A 20,524-nucleotide genomic window follows, 5' to 3' on the forward strand; every position below is an offset into this window, starting at 1 on the left:
CGGGAACACCCTCACGTGACTAAGCAGCCACTAGTTGAGCGATTACGTTAGATGATGTACTCCACTCGATTCCGTTTCCTTTTCTGCTGAATATATGCTGCTGCGAGTGCCATGCCAAAGTTTTCGATTCCCCCCTTGACGTGGCGCGGTGAAAAACATATCATTTTAATAAAAAATAGTTAGATAGTACTTAAATTTATGATATCTCAAAAGGTGGGATGTTAATTATCAGGTGTCGTCAGTTTTGAGAGGGGCGGACGGAAGGTTACGCTAGATCTAGTCATCCGGACATTTCAAAAGTTTAAATAATACAGTCAAAAATTGAATGGGAAAAATAAATAACAAGAAATGTGTGTTTGACTAAAGCAACATGTATACTTTAAATTCGCAAAAGTCTAGTTTAATTCCCATGTCCCTTGTGTTTAGCCAACCATTTTTCTTGCTTGGGGTTTGGTAGATAATCAACCGTCGTGACAAGACCATTTTTGTTAGACAGAAAATCTCAAACGTAGAGTAACAATTTGAAATCCAAGAGGGTGAATGACATGACATTACTTGATCTCTAAGAGAAATTCCAAAAAAATACATTTGGTATATAGTCCGTATGCCATGTAAGGAGTGAGGACCAAGTAATTAACAAGTTATACAATAAGGTTAAAATAGCAGTACTTTTCTTTTATATTGATATATATTATTATTATTATTATTATTATTATAAGAATTAAAAGAGTATCTGAAATGGCAATTTTTCTCCAATGTAAATACTTAATAGTACTAACATTCTTTGACAAGCATAAAGGGTAGGTGAAAACTCTCGCTCTCACAGCGAAGTCACATTCTTTCTCAGTTTCTTTATTCATTTAATTGGCCTTTTTAGGCACTCCTTGCTTTTCTCTCTCTAAAATCATAGGATTATAAAAATAGGAGAGCAAAGAGAGTGTATTTTGCTCTCTGAAAAGTAAAGCTCTCCCCTTGCAAGGTTTGCTCTGTTCTCTGTCTCTAAAAAAAGAAAAACAAAAACGAAACGCCAGTTTCTCACTGCTGCTCTGCTCTCCAGTTCCCACTCTCTCCATGAAGGGACTTCACCGTTCTCTTTATCCTCTTTAAAACTTCCCCTTAATCCCACCCTTATCTCCTCTGTTTCTTTCTTCATCGCCATATCAAGGAAGGAAACCTTTTTTCTTTTTTAAAGAAGAGGAAAGACCCCGAATAGAAATGGAGAAAAAGCAAAGTTTCTTCTCAGCTCTCAAAGAAGAAGTAGTTCGTGGGCTTTCCCCTTCCCGCTCTCGGCCCAACAGCCCTGCAAGAGCACGTTCACCCATGGCTAGTCTGTTACGCAGAAAGAAGAGCAACCACAACAACTACGGAGGCGCTTACGTGGCGCAACCGGAGCCATTGATCGTGAGATCCGGGAGTCTGAGGCCAGTCGGAGAGGCGTTAGCGCCACTCATGGAAGGTCCCGATCCGGACGGGGGAGAAGTTGGGGATTCAAAACGGGTCGGGTCGGGGCTGGGACAATGGGTTAAAGGACAGTTATCGAGGACTCCATCCGTGGCTTCGATGAGTTACAAAAGGTCTGATCTAAGGCTCTTGCTTGGGGTCATGGGTGCGCCTCTGGCTCCAGTTCATGTTAGCTCTAATGACCCTTTGCCTCACTTGAGTATCAAAGACACTCCGATTGTTAGTACTCTCTCTCTCTCTCTCTCTTCTTTTAACTTCTTTTTATTCTTTAACTTATTCTACTTCCTTTCCTTCGAAAAAGAAAAAAAAATTAACTTCTTGAATTTTTTTTTGGTGGTGGTTGTTTGATTAGTTAGCAACAAAGTGGGAGTTTGGTTGGATATTGATTTACCAATAATACTATATTCTATGTATTTTTCTAGTATTATTTGAGTGTGGAAAAAGGAGGTTTTTTTGAGTGTTTCTTACGAGTTTTGTTGGTTTAGATTTTGGATTACATTCTATGTTTAGCGTAGATTCAATGACACTAATGGATATAGTATTTTATTTGTGTTTATTAAGGATTAATCATGTTTTTAATATTTGCTTGCTTTAAGCTTCTTCTATGGGTGATAGATCCCTGCAAAGAAGTCACGGTTTTGATTCCAACTGTTTGGTTTGCAAGAAACTGGAGGGAAAATCCTTGTAGGGTTGTATACTTTTCTTGGATTCCAAATAATTATATTACTTGTTGGAAATAAAAAGCTGTGGTTTCCCTTCAAAAAACAAAAAAAAGAACTGCACATTGGAAACAGTGTGTTTGTGGCTGTAGGGTTTTTGAGAGTGTCTTGTATGTTCAAATACTGACACAAAACTACTTGTGGGTGAAGTTTCTCATTTGATCCTTATTAGGCTTTATTCCTTGCTGTGTTCTTGTGCTAAAATGCCATGACTCAAGCATTGATTACTGTTAAAATTTTTACTTGTATTGTGGTTTGGTGCAGGAAACTTCCTCTGCTCAGTACATATTGCAGCAGTATACAGCTGCTTCTGGTGGGCAGAAGCTTCAAAACTCCATTCGGAATGCGTATGCAATGGGAAAGCTCAAAATGGTAGCTTCAGAATATGAAACTGCCACAAGGACTGTTAAGAACCGTAATGGCTCTAGAGGTGCAGAGTCTGGTGGGTTTGTACTCTGGCAAATGAATCCGGACATGTGGTATGTTGAACTTGCAGTTGGGGGCAGCAAGGTTCATGCTGGCTGTAATGGGAAGCTTGTCTGGAGGCACACACCTTGGCTTGGTGCGCATACTGCAAAGGGGCCTGTTAGACCCTTGCGTCGTGCACTTCAGGTGTGGTTTCATCTGCTTATTCAATTGTTCAGTCATACTTTTAGCATTTTCAGTTTTTTGATATTCTCTTTGGGGTTTATAATCCCTGCTTCAGGGTCTTGATCCAAGAACTACAGCTAGTATGTTTGCTGATGCAAGATGCATAGGAGAGAAAAAGATTAATGGTGAGGATTGCTTCATCCTCAAGCTTTGTACTGATCCTCAGACACTGAAGGCAAGGAGTGAAGGCCCTGCAGAGATCATTAGGCATGTTCTATTCGGCTACTTTAGTCAGAAGACTGGACTTCTTGTTCACATGGAAGATTCACATCTGACTCGCATCCAATCTAATGGTGGTGATGCCGTTTATTGGGAAACCACAATCAATTCATATCTTGATGATTACCGGCCTGTTGAAGGCATCATGATAGCACATTCGGGGCGTTCTATTGTGACTCTTTTCAGGTTTGGGGAAGTTGCAATGAGCCATACAAAAACAAAGATGGAAGAGGCTTGGACGATTGAAGAGGTTGCATTTAACATACCAGGCCTTTCTGTTGATTGTTTTATCCCTCCAGGTGATTTGAGATCTGGATCCATCAGTGAAACCTGTGAACTTCCTCAGGATGAAAGGGAGAAGGGAGCAATTGCTTTAGCAGCACATCGTGCCAAAGTCGCAGCCCTAGAAAAAGCACAGGATGGCGGTGCTGACAGCATGGTTTGGAGGATGCAAGTCTGATGAAGTGGAGAATCACATCTTGGCAATTGTTCATATTGGTAGCTAGTGCAGTGGACTAACCCATTAGAAGTTACAAGGTAGAAGTCATTTTTTGGACTTTGGTTTATGCCTCTATTAATCTGTACATAGAGCATAATCATTCAAAGGTTCCAACAGACCTGTATGAATTTTTATACTCTCAATGCAGAATCCAACTATGGAGTTGGAGCTCAGTTTTCCAGTTAGGGATTAGAGCTAATGGAGGTTAATTTTAGGTTACCTTCCTTGCTTGAGGGTAGGTGGTAAAGGCGTAAAGCTGTCCCATTAACCTTTTTATAGTTTTACTAACTCTAGTGGTTAATGAAATATAATGTCGCAGTATGAAGGATACTGCTGCTGATCAGCATGAGTTTGACAGTAATGTCTAGTTTCTAATGTTACTGTTTCTGGATTTGTGATTCCTTGTGTGATTGTTTAACTTTAAAACTTGTTTTTGGGTTTGGGAAGGAAAAGAGATTTTGCTGGATAGATGGTGATTAAAAGGCATGGTAAATGAGATGGAACTAACTATTTTCCTTACCTGCTGTAACAAAATTGTGTTAATGACCTGAGTTCTGGTTGGGTGTATGTTTGCATTTGTCCAGTGCTGCTTAAAGCAAATGTAATCAGAAAATATCATGTTCATCATTTATTTAATGCTCATAACGAGTATCGAGATCCGTGTGTTTCCTTCTTTTCACTTCTGAATTGTGTTTATCATCTTGGAATTAAGTGTTGAAACTTCACTTGTCAATTGTGAGTGGCCAAGATATATGCCTAAATAATCTTCTGTTAATGTTTCTCTTTATGAATATTTAAAGTTTTAAACCTTGACACGAGCATCTAAGTCTGCAATTTTCATAACGTTGGTGGGGTCTCTAGCAATTGTCTTAGCTTTCTAAATTCCGCGATGGCCAGCTCTGATGCGCCAATCTCCATGTGTGTGAACGTCCTTTATGTGGTGCATGACAGGCGGCATCTAGGGTTGTCTTTGAAAGTTCAGTACCATTGTCATTGTATGCCTCACTGCCTTGCCTTTGGAACTTTTTTCCTTGACCGTGTCTCCTGGTAGTTGGTTCCACAGGCTTCCTGGTGGGGCCCTCCTCTACTTTTATAAATTATTCATTCCAATTCATACAAGTGAAAAAGCTTTTTAAGGTTAAAAAGCCCCTTCTTTGACCATTGGACTCGAAGTCGTCAGTACAGGTTAATGTGGGGTTAGGTTGGAAGTGCAGTTTGCATCGTTCAAAGCAGAGCTTGTGTGTGAAAATATCATTACAACTGGGCACGAGGTGAAAGTTGCACCCAACCCCATGTGATTTCCTTCCTCATCCTTTCTTTTCTTTTCTTTTCATTTGCTCTACTGTGTTAACAAGCATTTTATTTCCTGCTTTCGCAGACAATGTCGTTCAGTCTTCCGCATCTTTTACATCCAATTTAGGTGCTGTTTATCTCATTTTACTGTTTTCGGTTTCTCTCTTGGGAGGGAAGGTTCCTCCTCATGATGATGTTTCTGAAAGGTCAAATACTCTCATTGATGAGTGCTTTTTGCATTATTTAACTCCGTTTGTCTGTTCCGGAAGAGAGATGACAATAAATACATCCTATCCCAACAATACCTTTACCAATATTTAATGAGGCTCCTTCCTTCATCAGGATGACGTGCAATCCACAGTGTTTAGAACTAATAAGTGCATAAATGAAGAAACAAACCCAAAGCCATCAAAACCGTGTGAGAGATTTTCATCAAATTCACCTCCAATTCGCAAAGATTGAGGATTCAGCAATTAAATGCATGTCAAAGTCATGTGATATTGCAATCCCAACAACCGTAACGCATTCTTTTTGACTGCAATACTCATAATTCCTGGCTAATTAGCCTCAATAAAAAACACTTTGATCTGTCAGTCACCCTCGAAAAATCATTTGATTGATCCCACCTTTGTAAAGATACTATGGTCCCAAAGCCTAAATGTGAATACTCATGGGTATTTTGCCTTTGCAAAAAAAAAAAAAGTTTGTTGGTGTCCAATCTACCCTCGTCAGAGCAATGAACAACTATCCCAAAGATGGCCGCTGCACCAAACTTGCCGTCCTCTTAATTGCATATATTCCTAAGGTACAATCAGCCCGTTATTAAGATGATAACATAATTTAACTCATTGATGTAGACCATTCAACGAGTTTGTTGCAACAGCCAGTAAGTAAAACCATCGCTCATTGGCTTGGAGCGTATCTTAAGATTAATTGGCCTAACTGCATTCTTCCTGGAAAGGAAAATTTTGTTTGGTGGCATGAAATGTTAGAACAAGCATTACTGTACAATGATCAAAAGCGTTACAAATATTGGCAAATGACAATTAAAAAAACAAGTTTGGATTATATACCATTCAGATTCTCAAATGACAGGATCGAATAATATCTACCCTGCAGATTTTTTTTCTTTTGAATAGCATCTACCCTACAGATTTTGTTATGGGAAATGCAATTATTTTAAAAAATGGCTTAGTTAAGCCCATCTTCCTACTCATTTCCTAGGATGACCGGATGAGTTTGTTCAGATTCCAAGTTGACTTGGGGCTTGATTTCAGAAATTTTCTATGTCCAATCCCTAGCTATACTTGTTAACAAACACATTCATTGAGATCTGAAGTAGGGGAATTTTTTTTACACCGGGGGTGGGCATAAGCATTTAGTAGGGATACTACTCAAAGAATAAAAAAAAGGACATGGGAAAGACGAAAGCCTTCAACATTTCTAGGGCATTTCCTTTTGACTTTTGATCCCCGCATTTGTCTGTCTTACAGTTTTGCTCATAATAATCCTTGAGAAGAAGCAGCAGCAGGATCTTAGGGAGTGTTGTTAAATTGCTTGACATGTTGAGCACTTCAAAAATGCATGTGGGATATCGTATGCAACAAAGTTTGCAGTGTCTCTAATTTATAACTTTGATGGGAAAAAAAATGAAAAAAAAAAATTATGCAGAAAATCAAAGTGTCGGCAAAGGAAGTTTCCACCTCTTTGTAAGCAGTGCAAAGTATCGATGTATAGTTATGACTGTGAATAACCCTCATTAATGGCAGTGGTGGAACAATGGAGCAGTACCCCAGAAAAATAGTTTTCACATTTATGTTTCCATAGTCTGCAAGGCTCCGAACTAGTACCCAATACGAATATCCCACTCTAAAATATATAATCCTGGTCTCGTCGTGGGCGTTTGTGTATGTGCCTGTGTGCATGTTTAGTATCTGCACCGTACGTGCGTTTAATAAACTTTTTTTTTTTCTCTAGATACAAGTGATTGCAAATCTCTGATTCCCTCAATCTACATTCATTGCTTCAATGGGAATGGGGTCCTTAATTTTCTGCTACTGATTTATTGGAGAAAAGGATTAATAAGGACAACACGAGGGGCTTTTGGGCCAGAAGCCGATCTAGTTGCTGGCAGATTCATAATTTTTGGGGGGGACAACATGATTGACTGAAATTAATGTTTTTTTTTCTTTTTGTTTTTGCTCCAAAATTGTTGAATGCGACCCCTTTTGCCATTCTAAAAATCTTGTTGTTTTGCAATTCCAGTGGTTCTAGAATTTTTTAACTTATTAACAATTAAAAGTTTTGTGTCAGAGGCTTTAAAGTTTCAGAATGGATGAAGTTCAATTTAAGGAAATAACTTGAATTTTCTAGAGATATATGCTTAATCCTATGGGTAAACAGTTAATGAAAACAATAAAAGGGAAGAAGAGGCTTGGTTTGTTTAGTTTTGCAAAATATTTATAGCATTCATAAAAGGAAAATAGAATTACCAATGGGCTAAGAAGAGGCCCAAAATCTCAAGATCTCCATCGGCTTTTAGCCTTACAAAGTTCTCAATTTCTTGTTTGGGTCAGTAAATAAGACAGAAAAGCCCAAATCAAAACATCCTCCCCTTCATGACAACATAACAAATGGCTCAAGTCCAGCATTGCCAGCCGAAGAGTACTATGGGCTCGATTATTTTAATCTAGAATATGGACACAGTTCAATTCCTCATTGGCTGGTTGGACCTAAGCCTATGGTTCAAGGGTACGGGCTGGGCTCTTTAGTTGTACTTCTTCTTTCTTTGCCAAATCAAATCAGCGATTACTATATTCATTTCCTGATAATTGTAACGAAAAAGAATATTTCTTTCCTTATAAGTTAAATAGCAAATATATGGATAAGAAATTTGGGCTTGTACCCTTAGCTAACAAAGCATGATGGGTGTCAGGGTGTGGTAGTAGCCGTATTGCGTAATGCTATCATAACATTTGTTGGAACAGATATGTCACCACTAACTCCGAACTTCATATTCATTCCTTCGCTCACATTCCTCTGTCATCACAGGAATCCAACCATAGTTTCCCAAAGGTTATGTATACATTTACCTACATCAGCCTATCACCTTAAATTAGATCATTATATGCCCAAAATTTCGAATGCCAACGAGCCACATCCATCCCCACCGCCACAGCTTCAAGATCCACCATGTGATGGCCAACACCACCAAAGATAGCGGCCATGGTCTCTTCTCCTTTGTCCCCAATGCCCGCCCATCCTCTCATGTTAGCTTGTCATGGGGAAGACTCACCACTCTATCTTTCAGTAGGAAGAAAGTAACCACCTCACTCGACTTTCCCAGGATGAACCAAATACTGTCCCTCCCTCCCATAAATCTCAAGCCTATAGCATGATGATTCGTAAAGAAATTAAGAATAACTTTGAGGACACACCAAAGGCAAAACTACTCGAGATCTCACTCGGAAAAAGGGAACCCATTAATGACGGAGCTAGTACCAACTCCACTCTTGCTAAATTCATGATGTGTCTCCATAATTTCTTTCCACATGCTCCCCACTCTAACTTCGGAAGCTTTTCATAGCTAAAGTAAAAAAGAAAGGTTGAATTTTAGCTGCTTAGGAAACCAGTTTTATCCTTTGCATGAGTAGAAAGGCAGACATACTTGTTTGTTTTTCCACTTTGTATCAAATCATCTAATCGATATGGTGCTAAGTCTATGCTAAATTGACGATCCAACAAATAAAATGGTTGTAGTAATAAATGAAATGTGAGGCTATTAAAAAAAACAAATCAATCATGAGAGAAGGAGGCAGCCACCAACAAATCCCATACAAAATAAACAACTCCCCTCCAATACAAAAAGCTCCCCTCAAAAATCTCCCAAAGAATACAACCGAATGATATATATAGCTGAAATACGCATGGTAAGAAGTCCCATCAGGGACTGCATCCAATAATACTATATGGAAGGGCCAAAAGTAAATAAACACTGGAATGAAACATAGCTAGACACGAACAGATCTTGTCTAAAGCATCAAGCTGAGGAGAGCCCATCCAGACACCAAGCTCCCTACCATCCTGTGTACGGACCACATTTTCTCCACTCCACTCTGCAATCACCATCAAGGTTGAAGCAAACCAGACTTAGTGAAATATTATAGTAATTGAGTCATGCACATGATACTTATAAAATAAGCTCAAAACGAATTGGATCATCGTTCACGGTTGAGATAACCCAAGATGACTAAAAGCATGGTTAGTACTGGGACAAGCTCAGGTTAGACAAGGTCAGACCACGGAGATAAACTGAAAAGGCTAGGTGCAGCTATGGCCCTACGGGGGGACTTAGACTAAACAAGCTCTTTGGGATTCTGAGCCTCATGCTCCCCCACAAAACCATAGGCAAAAGTTTGTTCACTTTTTTGCAGTCGTTTTGCTACCTGTCACGACGCCAATGGGTACCTTCTGCCTTGTTCAACACTGCTGGTTTCTGAGGCACGGATTTCAACTGGCAGGCACCTGATCTGTCTCACATTGATGCTTCAACCAAAACTTACCTGCACCCTTTCCACATGCTTTGTAAGCAGTGATCACTATAACTAGGCACGTGTTTTGGTCAGAGGTCAGAGCTTAGACTTCCTTATTTTACCACCAATCAGAGCTTTATCCGTCTTTTTACTGCCATGAGCTTGATCTCACCAGATCTTGCTCCGTACATGCAAAGTTAAAGTACACTCGACTACACTAGCGACGATGAGACACGAAAACGAGAAAAACTGTCCCCACGCCCTAGTTTAAGTTAGAACTTAGAGCAACCCCGTAACTTTTTTGCTACATTATGCAATCGTCATTATTAAATTTAAACCCCCTTAAAATACTACAACTCACAAAAAATAGTAACCTCAGAAAGCTTCAAGTGCATAAAAAAAAAGGTTATAAGTAGAAAAACAAAGAGAAGATCAAGAGAAAGTATACCACATCGGTTCCAGCTGGGCCTGGTGAAGAGGCCCCGAGGCTAGGTGCAGGGGCCTCAGTTGGTGGAGCCGGTGGGCTCGAGAGCGGTGATGGCGCTGGAGACTTAGCTTTCTTCTTGCTAGGTGCGGGAGCTGGAACTGCGGCTGGAGGAGAAGCCAAGGGAGCTGGTGGTGAGGTTGCTGGAGGAGGAGTTGCCGGTGGGGGAGTAGCAGGAGGAGGAGAAGCAGGTGGTGGAGAAGCCGGTGGAGGAGTGGCGGGAGGGGGAGAAGCCGGTGGTGGAGAGCTAACGGGTGGGGGAGTTGCTGGAGGAGGAGAGCTAGGTGGAGGAGTTGAAACTGGTGGTGGAGAAGCCGTCACTGGAGGTGGTGATGAAGTAGGGGGAGGAGAAGAAGCCGGTGGCGGAGTGCTGGTTGGTGTAGGCGGTGGTTGAGTAGTCGGCGGAGGAGTAGAGGCTGGTGGCGTTGGAGGCGCCGGCGTGGATGTAGGAGGATTACTAGGAGCTTGGCCTAAAACCCCAGCAACGGCAATGCAAAGCAAAGCTGATAGAAATAAAATTTTATTATTAAGCATCATCTTGAAATGATGGCAAACTTGATCCTGCGCACCCTCTCTGCTTAAACTACGCACACCCCTGTAAGAAATTTACAGAGAGGGAGAGAGGACTGAAGAAGAGTGAGTGTGACAGAGAGAATAGCAGGTGGTATTTATATAGATCTTGATCATTGTCCAACTTAAAACCAAAATAAATAAATAATGAGGGCCGGCTTCGGCCTTAGACGGGCGGTTCGGGCGGTTTTGCAAGGAGCCCAACGTGGGGGGCCCATGGGTCTCTATACCGAACTCATCTGTTGGTGTCGTGGCATCTGATTATTAGTGTGTTGGGTGGGGTCCACTGTTGCATGTGATGTTCATTTTCTGCTTTGATCTTAGGATCGAGTTGCCATCGTGGCTACCAGCAGGGTCCAAGCGTTGCCACGTGGTGCACCTTGACTATTCCCTTTTTGAAGCAAGATTGCCGTTGGCGTTTGATATACATACATACATGCTGTCTGGGTGGAAAATGGTTTACAAGTTTACATTTGTCGCTTAAACACATTTTCATTAAAAAAAAATTCCTTTTTCTTTAACTTTTACTTGTACTAGTTAGAAATTTCCCCGTTTGGTAAGGTAAAAAGTGCATAGCACACACAGGTGGCGATGTGGGGCTTTGGTTATTATGTCTTTTTGATGATTATAAATGATTCGTTAGTTACTCCGACCTTTATTAAAAAACAAGTGGGTTTTCTGTAGATGAACATTTTGTCAAAGCTTTGTCCATCAAATTGTAATGTTATCGTTTTAATTTGGTAGTTCCATAGTTCCATCGTTATCAACTTCCAATGATGCAATAATTTTCAGTTTGAATTTTTTTTATATTAATTTAAACATTGTGTCTCCTTATATAAACTTTTTTTGAGGAAGATGTGTTTATTAAAATTAAGGTCATTATCAATAAAAAAATTTACTGCTGTAAACAATTGGTTGGATGGAAAGACTGTGCCGTATTGGGTAGGCTACAAATTTTCACAAAAGCATGTGGGGGATTATTTGGATGAATTAAGAAAGGAGCATGATAGTTTTGATCGCTATGTGCAGCACAATAATGATTAGTTGGGGGGGCCACCATCTATCTGAGCTGGATCTTTTTATGACGAACTGGCAAATGTAATTTGTACGCTAAGTTAAACATAAGTTAAGTTATGGGGGGGAAATCATCCAGATTTGGTTGGTATGTTGGAGCACCTGCACCGCCTCTATTCGTAGGACCTGCTGCGCTGTCACGCCATGATATGTGCTTTTGGACCAAGATGTTCTTTGCTGTTTCAACATGATTATTACTACAATATATATATATATATATATATATATATATATATATATATTCTTTTTTTGCTAATATATTTTCATGCCGAAATCAAAACCAGCAGCAAGATAATGTAAAGGAAATTACTCAAAGTTTTAATACACTAGTGATTTAAGTAAGTACTTACCTTCATTATTTTGCTTCCCTACTGATTTAAGTAAGTACTTCATTTCATTATATGCTTCCTACTGATTATTTCCTTTCAACTAAAACACTTAAATGATGAAATGTCAAATTTTCATTTATAGAACTGATATCAAAAAGGAAATCCCATGTCAAATAAACCAATGGACGTGTTGATAATGAAATTGAAACTACGCGAATGCAAGCTACATCTCTATCTTGAGTTCCAACTTTATGATTGTCGTGAGAAAAAAGCCTTAATTTTGGGAGGGTCCTTGTCTCTAACCGAGATGATTAACTGGTTTTCACGTGTCCCTTTGGAATTGGTGGCCATTGCACATAAAGTTTGTACGTTTTAAGAGAAGAAACGTTGCTTATAGATCAATCCAGCTTTAGCGTGTCTCCTAACTCCCGTTTTAACTTTTCCGCTTCTGCAATTCTGGCCACTGCATTGCATGATCATCAGTGCGGACTTTCATCGTAGTTCTTAATTTTTATGGTCCCATTTGGTTTAGACCCTTCTCTCTCTCTCCCTCCCTCATGCTTGCATTAACATGGGCCCTTCCTTCTCACTTTGGATACTCTAGCTCTGCTTAGCTCCATTCATTTACTAGACGATTAACAACACTGAAAGTTTGAATTAGATTTCCTCATCTCTGTTCCTAACTCTGGTTGGTTCTTACGTCTTCAATTCATCACCTAACACTTTCAACAAGATTTGTGCACGTCGTACAATTCACTAACACAACTCTTTTAAAGTTTCATGTGATACTATTTAAGCGTTAAGTGGGTTGCATGCCATTTCCAATCTTCCATTTACACGTATCATTGAAACAGTGAATGGGGTACCATATATTACAAAATCCATTACAACTAGCTAATTATTTGAATCCGAACGTGGTCTAAAGTTTTTTCAATGTTTATTATATGTAACTCAATATACATGTCAGAGGGTTCAAGGGAAGGCAGTAGTGCTTTCTTGGTTTCTGACATTGAATCTATCTGATGCACCTAAAAAAGCAGATTTATTTCAGAAATGGAACAGAGGAAGAAAACGAGTAAAAAGGTTTTGCTGCATTATGAAATATTTGAAGAAGCTGAGCATGAGAAGTGGCGAAGTAAAAGTGGTCCATAAGCAGCTTAGAGTACAAGGGATTGAGAGGGGAGGGGGGAGGAAGGGTCCCGTCGGTTTAACGATCGTTATCTCCGAATATGAAATGATGTTAACTCGTTAGCCTCCTCCTGTTGGCCCATACATTTCTTTCCAGATATTAAAAGGATATAAATTGACCTCCTTCTTCTCCTCATGAATTGAAGCCGACTTTCTATGAGCTTTTTTTTTTTTCTTAATTTCATCTGCAATATCATGTGGCTTAATCAAAACTACTGACGTCAAGTTAAATGTCACACCCCCAACTCGGATCTTCCCCCTACGTCTCAATTAAGGTCATAGTGACTTTCAAAAGAAAGAAAAAGAAAAAGAAAATCGCCATGAACAGGGCTTGAGACTGAGATTTGCGCTTGTAATATTTCATCTCTTCGCAAGTTGGGGTGGAAAAAGGGCTTGGGCCTTCGAGTTCGAGATTGTGTTTTTAAGAGTAAAATTTCACTTCAATTGAACTCTTTTGGGTAGGATATATCATTCCCTAGTATTCTCCAACTCAAAACCTTTTTCATCATTAGGAAAAAAAGGGTTGCCCTTTTTGAGCTTTCCAATTTTACCACTTAAAAAGAAAAAGCTCTAAACTCTTGGAATCTGTTTAGTCATAATTTTTTTCAGTTTATTAATCTTTTAAAAGTAAAAATTAAACTAAATATAATTTTTGCCTTAAAGTTTGAAATGTCATTAGATTTCCCATGAGATTAATTTTTGCAAGTCTTAGAAAAATAGAAATGTGAGTTTTCTGGTTGCAGGAAAAATGTTCACTATCTGGCAAAATAAAGAGAGTTGCTTTACAATAATTGGAAAATCGTTTCCCCACCCCTTCAAAGGAACGAAAACAAAGAGAAGGGGTCTCTTATTTGCTTAGTTTATTACAGTATATAAAATCAGCAATGAGTTTGGTATTCACCTAATAATCGGTAAAAACTTCAGACTCATTATTATATGAATTAGGAACAAAAAAGCATATTATTGTCTCCACATCTTATTTTTATTAGTATTTTTTTTACCGACCAGTATTTTACCCTAATTAATCACAATTTGAATTTTCAAAAAATTTTATTCATTTTTTAAGTTTTATTTGTAGGTGTGTGGGTTTTCATCACCCTTCCACGCGGGATTACTGGCAAAACTGTAGATTAAAAAATATTTTGACTATAAAAAATGAGTAAAATAAAAAAAAATTCATAGAATAGGAGATCCATAATACAAAAGAAATTCTAGTTAGAACGAAATTAGTTTAATAGAAGGGTATTTGGGTCGTAGACGTAAACCTTTTTCTGCCTTGGGTTCTCGGCCCAGTCGGATCATAGGTGGATGGAGAGGAAAGGGCCCTGGGCTAGGGTTCCAAGGTTAATTTCGTAACTTCCCTCTCGAAATTCACGTGTCTGATGATTTAAGGCGGGCTCCAAAAACATTCCCTCTCACAATTCACGCTAAAACAAGGAAATTGAAAGGAAAATAAAAATAACAAAAAACCCCATATATATCTCATCTCAGTCTCAAAAACAAACCCAAAATCCAGAAAGCCAGAGGATAACACAAAACCCTTCTTCTTCCAAAGCAAACAAACAAAAACGGAAAAATGGCAGCCTCTTCGGCCATTTTCTCCACTTTCATCTCGTCCCAAACGGGGTCGTTCTCGGCCAAATCCTCTTCTTCCTCTCTCCGTCTCCCTCTTCCCACTAACGTGCGCATGGGGCGAGTCGTGACTCAAGCTATGGCTTCAAAGCCCGCCACCGGTACCCGACAGCCACGTGGTATCATGAAGCCGCAACGCGTGTCGGCTGAGATGCAAGCTGTGGTTGGAGACCCCGAAATTCCCCGCACTCAAGCTCTTAAGCGGATTTGGGCTTACATTAAAGAGCACAATCTTCAGGTCCATTATCCTTTTTCTCTTTCCCTCTTGTTTTGCTCTTTAAAATAGTATATATTTTTTAATAAAATGTGTTTCTGTGTACGGATAAGGTTGTGTTTGGTTGGTGGGAATGGGGAAGGGTTTTGGTTTTGGATGGATTTTATCTCTATTTCTTCATTTCTTGTTACTGTGAATGTATAATTTGGTTTTCTTGGTAAATAGTACATAGTGATATGGTGTTCACATTTGAGGGGTTTTCAGTTTTGTGTTTTGGATAAACTTTTGCTGTTTATATGCTGGAACTGGGGTTATGTAGGTAAGTTTCTCTATTTGAAGTTGCTGAACATAACTATGTGCAATTTCATTGATTACACTGCACTGTGGGCTTCATTGTTATGAGTTATCTGTAATATCAAAGTTGGTTTCTCTGTGAAGAGTGTATTATTATTAGTTGGCTAAGGACTTACAGATAGTCCTCTTGGATAAAAGAGAAGCTTTGAATGCTAGAAAACCAATACCTTGACAAGAGTTAATGCTGTTGCCTGACTTTGGGGCATTCATCATAATGACTCTGATGTTATTATGCTGGAGACCTATTAAAGTTAGGCGACATTTTCTATGTGGTTCTGACTTCTGATTACTACCAAGAAGCCTTCGGGGGAATCTGATGGCTCAAGTATCTATTTCTGCTTGAGATATGTTCTGTACACGTATGCTTTGAGAGACATTTGAATTTGTAATTAAGCTGATTCTACTAGATAACTTTCCAAGTGATGTATATAACTTTGGTTGTGAATGAAAGGTATCATGAACTTTAGCTACCAGGGTTGTGATTTCATTTTTATTTGTCCTTTGTTAATGGATGTAGAAATTTCTGTGTACTGAAGCTCTGAATTTTTTTATTTAATTACAAACCTAGTAGCCTTTAACTGACTTGGTTCTTTTCTGGCCATTTCTTTAGGACCCTGAGAACAAGAGGGTTATAATTTGTGATGAGAAGCTGAAGAAGATATTTGGAGGAAAAGATCGGGTTGGATTTCTTGAAGTAGCTGGGTTGATTAGTCCTCACTTTCTTTGATGGATCCCAGAGAGAGGCAGTTTGGAAAAATAGAAAACAACCTCTGTTTATGGGGCCTATCTCCTTGTTGAGGATACTGGAGAAAACCATGCTTTCTGGCTTCTTCAATTACTGATGTTTTTAGCATTAGTACTTGCGTACAGAAGTACTCTTTTAAGAGTTGTTTCTGAATTCCCTAGTATGTGGACTGTTATGCAATATTAATAGTGCCTTCTAAGTTTATGCGTGTTATTCAACATCTGAAGATCTTGGAATTTTGCAGTAGCGGTTAACAAATGGCTTCTATTACAAATCAGTACTAAGTTGGTTATCACTTGATTGATCTGGTTTCAAAATAGCTTTAACAATCTTTGGCACTGAGGGAGGAGGGGATATTGTTCATGAACAATGGTAATCAGCAAGGACTAACGAGACTGGTTACCCTTTTTGTATAAGCATTTTGAAAACTCGCTATCATTGCCTATTATAAGAGATTTGGTTATAGTATTTGCCAACACAAGGATGATCCATTGCAACCAAAAAGAACTACAGTAAACTAGCTGGGAGCTTGGAGCACAATCAACTTCCATTGACAACAAAATAAAAAATTTACCAAGGTTAAAGGCGGACAGCACCAATTTTTGACTAGATTCACAGCTGACATGGCACGCTTTTATTGGTCATAGAATCTAGTCCGTTCTTAACCACAGGGGAATCGAATCTCCCTCCTCCCAAAATATCCTCTTCTCATATCTTTGTCCCCAGCCTTCTAAACTTAAACAGAGAGAGTGTGGACTGTTTAATTATCTTGTTACAATGATAACGAAGAGGACACCAGCTGTTTGCAAAAAATCAACTCCTCTTCTCTCTCCCTCTCTCTTTCTCTCTATCTGCTCGACTTGCTGAACCATAGAAACGCTTCAACCTTCTCATAATCTGTCTAAATGGCAGAGAGACTAGCTCTACCTCTACTCCTTCCAAATCCTCCACCTTCAAAACCCCCATTTTTAAACCAAACCCACAACCAACGACAAAATCCAACTTTACTACCCAATTCACCACCTCCCTCAACTCCAATCCTTCAAGACCTCCTCCTCCGCCATAGCGTCAAGCCCCAACAACCCATCGACCCACAAGCCCGAACCCGGACCCGGACCCGTATCGGCCGCTCACGTGACCTCAACCGTGGGAAGCCCTGGACTCATAACCGTCTGTCTCCTCAGGGTCAGCAGGTTCTCAATTCCTTAATTGACTCTTCTTTTGATTCCAATCAACTTGACAGTGTTTTGGCTAAGTTATTTGAGCAATACCAAGAAAACCCAGATGCAAAAACAGATTTTTTGACTGCTGAAGTGCTGGGAATTGTTAAAGGTTTAGGTTTTTACAAGAAACATGACTTGGCTTTGGGTGTTTTCAATTGGGTTAAGGGTAGAAAAGACTGTGACTTGGTTTTGAATAATTCTGTTGTTGCTGTTATTGTTAGTATGTTAGGAAAAGCAGGGAGGGTATCTGTTGCTGCCAACTTGTTAAATAGCTTGCATAAAGAAGGGTTTAATCTTAATGTTTATGCTTATACTTCTTTGATAACTGCATATGCCAGTAGTGGGAGGTATAGGGAAGCCATGATGGTTTTTAAGAAAATAGAGGAAGAGGGTTGCAAACCTACTTTGATAACTTATAACGTAATTTTGAATGTGTATGGTAAAATGGGTATGCCTTGGAGTAAAATCATGGCTCTTGTTGATGGGATGAAGAGCGATGGAGTTGGCCTGGATGCTTATACTTATAATACGCTTATAAGTTGTTGCCGTAGAGGGTCTTTGCATGAGGAAGCGGCTTTGGTTTTTGATGAAATGAAATTGGCTGGTTTTAGTCCGGATAATGTCACTTATAATGCGTTGTTGGATGTGTACGGGAAGTCTCGGCGACCTGAGGAAGCCGTGGAGGTTTTAAAAGATATGGAACTTAATGGTTTTACACCTAGCACTGTGACTTATAATTCGTTGATTTCTGCTTATGCTAGGGATGGTCTACTGGAGGAGGCAATGGACTTGAAAAGACAGATGGAGGGAAAAGGGATTAAGCCTGATGTTTTTACCTATACCACTCTTTTGTCAGGATTTGAGAAGGCCGGGAAAGATGAGTTGGCGATGGGGGTTTTCGAGGAGATGAGAAGTGCAGGTTGCAGGCCAAATATTTGTACTTTCAATGCTCTAATTAAGATGCACGGTAACCGAGGAAAGTTTACTGAGATGATGAACGTTTTTGATGAGATCAAGGCTTGCAATGGTGCACCAGATATTGTTACTTGGAATACACTATTGGCAGTGTTTGGGCAAAATGGGATAGATTTAGAAGTGTCAGGAGTATTCAAGGAGATGAAAAGAGCGGGTTTTGTACCTGAAAGGGACACTTTCAACACCCTAATTAGTGCATACAGTCGCTGTGGTTCTTTTGATCAAGCCATGTCTGTTTATAAGAGAATGCTGGAAGCTGGAGTTACCCCAGACCTTTCTACTTATAATGCTGTTTTGGCAGCATTGGCACGGGGAGGGCTCTGGAAACAGTCTGAGAAAATACTTGCTGAAATGAAAGATGGTCGGTGTAAACCCAATGAGCTAACCTACTGTTCTTTGCTTCATGTTTATGCCAATGGGAAGCAGGTAGATCGGATGCATGCCCTTGCAGAAGAGATATATTCTGGTATCATTGAACCTCATGCTGTGCTCTTAAAGACACTTGTTTTGGTTAATAGTAAATGTGACCTTCTTGTGGAAACAGAGCGTGCTTTCTCAGAATTGAGGAAGAAAGGATTTTCACCTGACATAACTACTCTAAATGCCATGGTCTCAATATATGGAAGGAGGCAGATGGTTTCCAAGACAAATGAGATCTTGACCTTCATGAATGAGAGTGGCTTTACTCCTAGCTTGACAACTTACAATAGTTTGATGTATATGTATAGCCGCTCTGAAAATTTTGAGGAATCAGAAAAAGTTCTAAGGGAAGTTTTGGCAAAAGGTATAAAACCTGATATAATTTCATATAACACTGTTATTTATGCCTATTGTAGAAATGGTCGAATGAAAGAGGCTTCCCGGATCTTCTCAGAAATGGGCAATTCCGGCCTTATGCCTGATGTTATCACTTACAATACCTTTGTTGCAAGTTATGCAGCTGATACCATGTTTGAGGAGGCTATTGATGTGGTTAGATACATGATTAAGCATGGGTGTAAACCAAACCAGAATACATACAACTCCATAATAGATGGATATTGTAAACTCAATCACCAGGATGAGGCAAGTACATTTGTTAACAACCTTCAGAAGCTAGATCCGCATATTTCCAAGGAGGAGGAAATTAGACTATCAGAGCGTATTGTGGAAAAATGGTCATAGAAGATGGTCTTCCATAAAAAAAGAATCTATCTGGACTGTGTTATTACTGTTTGAGCACAGAGAGAGAAAGCAGAAATGGTCATGTTGTACACGATTCTGTGTTTTTCCTTGGGGTTAATATGCAACTCTTAGCTTTTAGAAGGCTTAGAGTGTATTTAGCTAGTCTTGTGGGGAGAACACTGTACAGCTGATGAGTGATGAGACAAGAAACAGGAATGACGAAAGGGGGGAATTGAAAAACTCCCAAGGTATGTGCAATCAGTTTTGTACCAATCAAATAGAAATCATTGTGCAGTTAACATAGTTTGTCTGTAAAATTGTTATCTAAAGAAATATATAATAGGTTTCATTTGTGCAATAAATATCCCTTTCGATGTAATTTACCGTTACATGAGTACCATATCTCTGCAAGTTGGATTTTCTGTTTCAATGTTTTCTCAAACTTAGTATGATATTAAAACTTTTAGATGTTAATTATATATTATCAGGTATGCCGGTGATTGTAAGTTTGTTTATTCACAATGTAATTGAAGAAGCTTCGTGTTGTCAGTGAGAGTTGATTCAAGCCATCATTAACCTAGCCCTTTGTCATCTTTTAGATTGGTTCAACTTTGTGAATGAAATGGCATCAGGATATATTCCAACCCAGGGAAGAAACGACAGATACAGGAATGGGGCAATTTACAACAGCGATTGGAATTCTATTCAAGTGGTTAGTTTACGGGCGTCTTTACTGTTGTTTCTCATGGTCATTGTTTTCATAAGTGACGGCTGAACCTTCTTTCCTCCTTTCCTTTTCCTAAGTGTTAAGTGAAGTTTCTTTTTAATTCTCATTAGATCCTATCTGTAAATACATCTTTCATTCTTAATATAAATCAATCCTACTTTCCCAATGAAAATTCAAATTCTATTACTTGTAGCAATGATTAATAATATTATGTTAGAAGATAAGGGTGTTTTCTGGACGCTGGGACTTCCACGCGAGAATGATTTGTACGCTGAGGTGTTAACAAGCTGGGCAGAGTAAGCCAAAATTAGACCAATTCTGAGTCTGAAATTCCATAACGGCGGCAATGATTCATTAACAACCCGTATACCTCCTTTTTGCCTTTTATTTTTTAATTTTTATTTTATACGAAAACTATAGTCTGTCTACGGGTGCCATATCCGTCTGCGCCAATTACGTGCCGATTTATTT

At 39.3% G+C, this 20,524-nt stretch overlaps 4 protein-coding genes across 5 annotated transcripts; 3 read left to right on the forward strand and 1 right to left on the reverse strand.

Moving 5' to 3' along the window:
• On the forward strand, window positions 917-4,228 carry LOC18608046. The gene is made up of 3 exons (XM_007042516.2): window positions 917-1,680; window positions 2,445-2,792; window positions 2,887-4,228. The coding sequence occupies exons 1-3, from the start codon at window positions 1,216-1,218 to the stop codon at window positions 3,508-3,510; spliced, it is 1,437 nt and encodes a 478-aa protein (XP_007042578.1). The 5' UTR covers window positions 917-1,215; the 3' UTR covers window positions 3,511-4,228.
• Window positions 8,586-10,510, reverse strand: LOC18608048 (classical arabinogalactan protein 9). The gene is made up of 2 exons (XM_018116493.1): window positions 9,823-10,510; window positions 8,586-8,957 (listed from the first exon to the last, which is right to left on the reverse strand). Exons 1-2 carry the CDS (start codon window positions 10,393-10,395, stop codon window positions 8,874-8,876), a joined length of 657 nt encoding a protein of 218 aa, XP_017971982.1. The 5' UTR covers window positions 10,396-10,510; the 3' UTR covers window positions 8,586-8,873.
• LOC18608049 (protein TRI1) lies at window positions 14,437-16,203 on the forward strand. Its single transcript, XM_007042519.2, has 2 exons — window positions 14,437-14,889; window positions 15,830-16,203. Exons 1-2 carry the CDS (start codon window positions 14,596-14,598, stop codon window positions 15,944-15,946), a joined length of 411 nt encoding a protein of 136 aa, XP_007042581.2. The 5' UTR covers window positions 14,437-14,595; the 3' UTR covers window positions 15,947-16,203.
• On the forward strand, window positions 16,679-20,219 carry LOC18608050 (pentatricopeptide repeat-containing protein At5g02860). 2 transcript variants are annotated; one of them, XM_007042521.2, is made up of 2 exons: window positions 16,679-19,574; window positions 19,815-20,219. In XM_007042521.2, the coding sequence occupies exon 1, from the start codon at window positions 16,870-16,872 to the stop codon at window positions 19,324-19,326; it is 2,457 nt and encodes an 818-aa protein (XP_007042583.2). In that variant the 5' UTR covers window positions 16,679-16,869; the 3' UTR covers window positions 19,327-19,574; window positions 19,815-20,219. The 2 variants fall into 2 exon arrangements, with proteins under 2 accessions (XP_007042583.2, XP_007042585.2); XM_007042523.2 differs by having other exon boundaries at window positions 19,926-20,219.

This window comes from Theobroma cacao, chromosome 2, assembly GCF_000208745.1.
Source record: "Theobroma cacao cultivar B97-61/B2 chromosome 2, Criollo_cocoa_genome_V2, whole genome shotgun sequence".
Classification (NCBI taxonomy): Eukaryota; Viridiplantae; Streptophyta; class Magnoliopsida; order Malvales; family Malvaceae; genus Theobroma; species Theobroma cacao.